Genomic DNA, 7,323 nt, shown 5'->3' with positions numbered 1-7,323 from the left:
TCTCTATGGATGTTACAACTTTTTACAATTTTTCAACCGGTTATTTACTTCTACTTTTTTTTAAAATTACTTACTTAAGTTCTCAAGGTAATACTAAAGAAAAACAAAATTATGAAACAAAAGAAAAAATATCGGAAACCCAACTCACCCTATACCCTTCATATTACACGTCACGTCGATTTAAAAAAAAAATTTCAATACATCGATGCTCCTCCCATCACTAAGGTGTATGTGTGTATATGTAGTAAATATTATGTACATATGCGGACTGAGATTGTTCAGAAGCGCTAATATTAAAAACATTAATTTAATTGAAACTGGTTATTCTGTTTAAATATTTTCTGATGCTATCCCCAATAAGAACTTTTTACAAACTCCGTTTTATGAATGGTTTGAGTTTTTGTGCGGGTCATCGTACATGCTCACTGATGCCTACAAAATTATGTTACAACTACTTAAATTCTGTTAATCAAAATTTAATTATGCTTAAAACTTGTCATATGTACCGAACTGAGAGATTTATGAGTATGAAAATAAGCATTCAACAAGATCAAGAACGTTTTTTTATTCATCTTCACGGAATGAAGGCTGAGTTGGGCTATTTTATTCGAGATGGAGTTATGCACATTGATCACACCAAAGTTCCTAAGGAACTTGGCGGTCATGGTATTGGCAAGCTGCTGGCTAAGGTTGGTCGATTTTTATATCAGTATATTGTTATTTTTTTGAGTAAATTAATCCTTTGAAGACGGTTTTTCTGAACTTGCACCATTTTGGTTGTGCCAGTTTGAGCCTAGTACTCGGATTCGAAAAATGTATACGCGAGCAGAATTTGTTGATACTTGTATGAAATAGATAAGAAATTTCTGCTAGCAAGCAGTGTTTGCAGGCGATAGTGGTAAAAACTTTCTAAGCCATAGCAGAATAAGGTAGTCTGTGATAGTATTCTGAGCAACAAGCTAAAATGGACAGCAACAAAGAAAAACCAAACCAGCAATGCGTCTCTACTGAGGGATGCACCATAAGCATTTGTATGCATTCTCGCACCTCTGATAACACAACTTCGTTTACTGCTCTCATCGTCCCCACGATTACCGATTGTCAACCAAGTATGGCAGTAAATGTATACGATTGGAGTATTCCATCTAACATTCAGCTTGCCGATACTGCATTTTTTATCCTCAACGGGTTGATCTCCTTATTGGTGCGAGCTTTTTTTATGATCTCTGCGTAGGGCAAATCAAACTCACCGATGGCCTGCCTCTTCTGCAGAAGACCCGGCTTGGGTGGATCGTATCTGGCGGTGGACAGAAGGTATCAAGCTCGGCGCTTTTGGTCACGCACAATTGTCCAGATTTGGTAGCTGAGATGGAAGCAAGGTTGGATAAAACTCTTCGTATGTTTTGGGAAGTCGAGAATTGGTTGGAGGCTGGTTTGAATACCAAAGAAGAAGACGATTGTGAAGCACACTTCGTAAGCCACCTTTCACGGTTGCCATCCGGGGAGTATACAGTTCGTCTGCCGCTAAAGAACAATAATGATCGCTTAGGATCAGGCTCAGGCTTATCGACGGTTCATCAGTCTGGAGCGTAAACTGGAGCGTAATGCTACACTCAAGGAGCGGTATTTCGCCTTTATGAGGGAGTACATTGATTTGCGTCATATGCACCAAGTCATGTGTTTACTGAAACCTGGTTAAAGCCGGACAAGCTTAGTTCCGAGGTCGGTACACAACTTTTAGAAAGGACCGTTCGTCTCGACGTGCAGGGGGGTTCTAATTGCAGTGGACTCTTACTTCCCAGTATAAGTTCAACTGGAATTCCTGTGTGTAAAACTGATTCTTCCCGCTTTCTTTCCGAGTCTATTATCCTAGTGCCCATGTCACGACATGACTTTGTTGACAGCTTGCTTGACCTTGGGCCGATTGCTTGATCTGTGCTTTGTATCGGATCCGACCATAGTATTGTTAACCCGAGCCCTTCCGCTCACCATTCTTGAAGACGCCTACCATCCTACTTTCGAGGTGTCACTAGATATAGGACCAACTGTAATGGATCCTGAACCTGAACGTGTAAAGCCGAGTTTGCGAAGCTTAATAACCTCATTAGGGATTTTGATTGGAACTATTGACAGTTAAACTGTGTAAAAATACGAATGTACAAATCGTAACATTATCTGCTACTGGAATGTTTGCTAACACAATAACACAAACCTTGTTTGAGTTAAACTCTCTATAATGATACAAAGTCCATCCGAACTATTTTTATTTTTCACAAGCCAAATAGGACTGTGTCGAATAATTTTAAATTTCATTAACTCACTTATCTTAGACCGAACTATTTCTGTTTCTTCAGGACTTAGTCTATATGGTCGCCACTGCACCGCTTTATTGTGGTCAATTAATCGTATTCTTATTTCGCCAATACTATCAAAAGCGATAGGGGTTTAATTTTGAAAGCTACAAAATGCCAGTAACCATACAGTATATAAATGTGCCAGTTCATACAACGACATGTCGCACATTGAACACAGAAAGCTGAATCCCAGGGTTAGGTACATACATAGGCCACACATAGGCCAATATGGCCCTTAGTTATGCGGATAGGGGGTATGAACCGTCGCGGTTGTATTTATGGGATATTAAAGTCCTCAAGAATCGAGGTGTTATTAGCATAGTTAAGTAGTTCCTGTGGTGTCCTCTTGGAGGCATCTTCCAGTGATGCCTGCAACCGGACAGTCGCTGATGAGATGTTTCCGGGTTTCGATTACCCCAGGTTCATCACATTTCCTACAGCTGTCTCGGTTGGTGATGGCTAGCTTTGCAGCGTGCGCTAAAACTAGACAGTGGCCTTTGAGTATTCCCACTAACAGTATGCAGTCCTTCCGTGGTAGTGAGCGAGTTTTCCAATACGTTCCTCGCTAATGGTTTTCGTGATTCTGCATGTGATGTTACTCCTTCATCTGCTTTCAGACTATCAAGCAGAGCGACCTCTGCTGCTTTCCTGATGGCAAACTCTTCCGCCTGGAATATGCTGCATTGGTCCGATAGATATGACAGTCTTATCTCAGGGTCTGTACAATATAGGCCCGCTTCTACTCCTCCGTCCATCTTGGAGTCGTCTGTGTATATATTGAGGTGCTCAGTTTGGCCCATTCCATTTTTCTAGTCTTCGGGTCCCAAAAATGAGGTTCCTCCGACGTCGAGGCAAGTTTGGGGGTCATGTAATCAGTGGATCTGGTCATGTCACTGCCAATTGAACTATGCCCATATTCTTGCGACGATATGCTTCCTGATGTGATGAGGCGCTGTGCTACCTATCCTGAAGTCAGACGAGCGTGGATGTCCAGAGGGTCGATTCCAAGTAAGGTTTCGAGTGCTTTTTTTGGCGTTGACCTTAGTGCCTCAGTAATACAGAGCAGAACCTGTCGCTGAGCCTTTTCCATAAGCTTGTGATACGTCTTCTTTTCAGTAGCTTGCCACCACACTAAGACTCAATATAGCAGCGTTGATTGCACCACCGAGATGTAAATCCAGTGCATTATAGCAGTTGACAGGTTCCTTGTGATGCTGAGCATCTTTTTGGATGCGTAAAGCGCAATGGTGGCATTCATCACCCCTTCCCCTTACATTGGGTTTCCATACCAATTTGCTGCACAGTACTGTGCCCAGGTATTTGACTTTTGTTTTTGGAGTTACCTTAGTTTCATAAGTTTTCGGTGTCCATATCAGTGCCTTGTACCTCTTGGTCCGTTTTGTCCGCGTTGATACTGAATCCTACTGCTTCCGCCCACTCACGTATATCCCTGAGTGTACGTTCCTTTAAGGGGCCTTGTTGGGTCCTTCCATTAAAAATATATTGGTCAGGTCGTCGACCACCAGATTCGACAGGAGGGGCAACAGGACTCCACCCTGAGGTGTGCCTCGTTTACATCCTAGGAGGTTCTGTATTTACAGATTGATTGCTGTTAGTTGTTGTTATGTTAGTCGCAATATTTTTTATTGCGTTCGTAGCCACGTTACTAAATGCTCCGGGTGCCTGTAGGGTATGTGCGTCCTTATCTTCGGGGTGGCGCTTTTTGAGGCGCAGGTAGACACTACCCAAGCCCCCCGCCATCTTCCCGAACCTTCTTCCCTGACCGCCGGGCACCTCTAGCCATATCCCATTACCCTTGCCTGGGGTAATGCATTGTCCATTGCCCAGACGGCACCTTCGTGGAGGGTTCAGCTAGAAGATTTTCGCCTGCCGGCCAAAGAACTTAGGTGTCACCGATAATATGTTCCGTTTTGTCGCCGGGAGACCCATAACTGAATTGTCAATTTTGAACTTAAAAGTATAGTCTTTAGGTAACCATGAGATTGCTAGCGCCTTTGTCCACTCTGAATCTGAGATTTTTATTTGTTTGGTTATGCTCTCAGATGCGGTGATCTCGGAAAAGTTTGAAAACCACTTAGTCAACTCAAACTCTGCGGTTTGAAGAACCGGAGACACTTGGCACTTAATTACCCTTAGCTCCTTTACGCATGCAGCAACAGTCAAGAAGTCACCGACGTAAAAGTCTGACCCAATAACTTTAGCAGCTTTGGTAGAAGGAATAGAATTGTCAGTAGAACCAAAGGAGAGAAACTTCTTCATGAATTCCAGTACATTTTCTTCAACTCAGGGTCATGATACAATATTTTTTTAAGCGACAAAAACCGCCGTTTAGTAACCTTAAAGGAGTTGCCTAAACAATTTGGATCTGATTCAAACGGCAGCCTTACTTCAAACAGACCTGACGAAAGTACTTGAGTCGTTTTCCGATAGTGGTCTTCACATACCTTGTGCTCAGGGGTGGCGATTTTCTTTGGAAATGGCATTTTTTCCAGTGACCAATACTTTTACAAGGCTCGATCGATAGAGACTCGCAGCTCTTAACTGCAACTCAAACATTTGTAATTTGGTGAGCAGAACTATTGGAAACATATTTTCCCAAAACAACCAAGCCAAGAAGGGTTTTCTGAAGAGTTGGAAAGTCGATGGTAAATCGTCCGCCGGCATTTTAGCAACAGGTAAAGCAGCCGCATGATTCCATAGCCGCTCGGGAGTCGATTTACCACCCACCCCGGATCCGGGTTGGGAACCCTTTGCGTTCTCGGTAGCGGCTTCCGCCGCGCAGGTTTTTTCTGCTGTGTTGCGGATTGGACAAGGCATTTTTCCCTGTTAGCATTTGGGAACTGCCAAACTCATTTATGTTTTTTGTTTGTTTGCAATCTTCCACACTGATCCACGAGCTCCAGAGAAAGGGTAAGGTCCGTCTGGCCAGAGATCCACAATGCCCGGATAAGGCATACTTATAACAGGGGGCTGCCAAGTCCCTGAGCTCTCCGTTAACCGTGCTAGTTTTATATACCGGTCCCCCAGCCAGGCTGACGGCAGGCGGCCCAACAAGCGCATCGTAAGTGTTGCTGCTTCACGAGCCCCTAGAGATGCCCGCTTACCTGACCTACCTATGGAGGTATGTTGCTCGCTCTCCGCAACATGCGACCCGTCCGTTGGACCACATTGAAGCCACCTCACCAGCTGGTCAGACCAGATTTCTCGTAGTAGGTTAGATTAAGTTGAGCCGGCTGCGGGGCTCGCTCGGAGCCCTTCATACTCAGGCCGGTTTCGGCCTGATTTGATACCGCTTAGGATCTCTCCCTTCCTGCGTTTTGAGACTTCCTGCCAGCAATTATCCCATCCAGATGCTCTTAGCGATCTTCCCGGGACATAGTATAGATATTTCCGAAATGTCATTTAGAAAAGCCGAGCCGAAGTGTTGTAGCATTCTTTTGCTGAGAGCTGGGCAGGAGCAGAACAGGTATTCCACTGTTTCCTCCTCCTCCTCGTCTCTACAGCTGCGGCAAAAATCATTATGTGGGGCCACCAGCCTGTTAGCGTGGGTGCCTTTCAGCAAGTGTCCTGTGAGGAATGTATGACCGAGCTGCACTTTTTCCTACATAGCTTGCAGAGCTCGGAGGTGCGCTTCTTGTCGATGGTCAGCCATGTTTGCCGGGTTATGGGACATCGTGGCACTGTTTGCCACATATCGTCTGTTAGTCGCTTGTATTCATTTTTTATAATAAGCTTACAGGTGGCCATTGGCATACAAATGCCATATTTTTAGCTGTTCAGAGTAGAATCCTCCTCCGACTCTGTCAGAATATACTTGAGTTCAAGCTTTGCCCAATGGCTTTTTTTCAAGTGTAGAGTGCAGTCGTTACCTTCTTCACTTTGTCTTTGTCATTCAGGTTCCAGTTAAGCTTTTTGTCAAGCTCCCCTCTATCGCTTGGGCGGGAGGTGGGCAGTGTTTTTCCTGGGATCCGCGCGTAACAGCCTTCTGCTGGTGTCACACGGGACACTTAATGGTGCAGTAATTGCATCGCCACTTGAAAGACACAGTCATTGCATATCAACGTCCAGGCCCGCTCCTCACAACGTTCTCCTTCTTTTGCGCTAGCATTAAAATTTTAACAAGGCAACCGTATGCATAATCAGCTATAGAATGCTTGTACGCAGTCAAATACCAGAAATAATTATTATTATTATTATACTCGAGTTTTGAATTCCTTAATAATATTTATTTTATTTTAGGCTGCTTTGGAATACGCACTGCGAAATGGACTGTTCATTATTATTCACTGTGATTTCGTTAAAAACTACGTTGAAAAATACGAGCCACACTATTCAAAGTACATTCTTAAATAATATGTGACGTAGCTATTTAAGTTAATAAATAAATCAGGTAAAAGTGATAAAATATGTTTATATCATTAGACAGAATCTGATAATAGATGATCGTTATGATGTTGGTACATTAATTTTCGCTTTTTAACCGGATTTGTGGTTTAATCGTAAATTGCACTAGGCAACAAAATTTAATTTTTTATTTACGCTTCGAAAAAAACCGGTTTTTTCTGATAGATTTGGGGCTTTAAAATTTTTTTTTAATGTTTGTTTAATGAATTATTGTTGTCGGGTTTCCCAACCCAATATTTATTTAATAAGCAGCGTAGCTAAATCATAGAGGTGCAGCCTAAGGTAAGTCCCTTTTATTGTTCGCTATGTACTGCCTACTGTAGTTGAATATTGTTAACCGCAAGTGCTTACGCACACTTCGCCAAGTTGAGCAAGAATCCAGCCTTATTCAATACATCCAGAACAATCATCAATCTTTCCAGACCCAACTCAACTCTGTATGACCAGCATATCATCCACGTAAACAGTAACGTATAAGTGAACCAGGTCACCAAGCGCATTCATAACAGTACGATGAAAAACAGATGGTGCATTTTTCTTGCCA

At 43.1% G+C, this 7,323-nt stretch overlaps 1 protein-coding gene across 1 annotated transcript; it reads left to right on the top strand.

The window, feature by feature from the left end:
* Positions 1-206: 206 nt before the first annotated feature.
* Positions 207-6,778, top strand: LOC4811791 (protein NATD1). The gene is made up of 2 exons (XM_001352323.4): positions 207-689; positions 6,615-6,778. The coding sequence occupies exons 1-2, from the start codon at positions 345-347 to the stop codon at positions 6,726-6,728; spliced, it is 459 nt and encodes a 152-aa protein (XP_001352359.4). The 5' UTR covers positions 207-344; the 3' UTR covers positions 6,729-6,778.
* The last annotated feature ends 545 nt before the right edge of the window (positions 6,779-7,323 follow it).

This window comes from Drosophila pseudoobscura, chromosome 2, assembly GCF_009870125.1.
Source record: "Drosophila pseudoobscura strain MV-25-SWS-2005 chromosome 2, UCI_Dpse_MV25, whole genome shotgun sequence".
In the NCBI taxonomy this organism is placed as follows: Eukaryota; Metazoa; Arthropoda; class Insecta; order Diptera; family Drosophilidae; genus Drosophila; species Drosophila pseudoobscura.
Note: the sequence above shows the minus strand (reverse complement) of the source record. Positions and strands in the feature narration are given on the sequence as shown.

Coding starts and splice junctions, on each gene's coding strand:
- LOC4811791 (XM_001352323.4), top strand. CDS start 345: ATGCTATCCCCAATAAGAACTTTTTACAAACTCCGTTTTATGAATGGT. Junction 690..6,614: donor TTGGCAAGCTGCTGGCTAAG/GTTGGTCGATTT, acceptor ATTTTATTTTAG/GCTGCTTTGGAATACGCACT.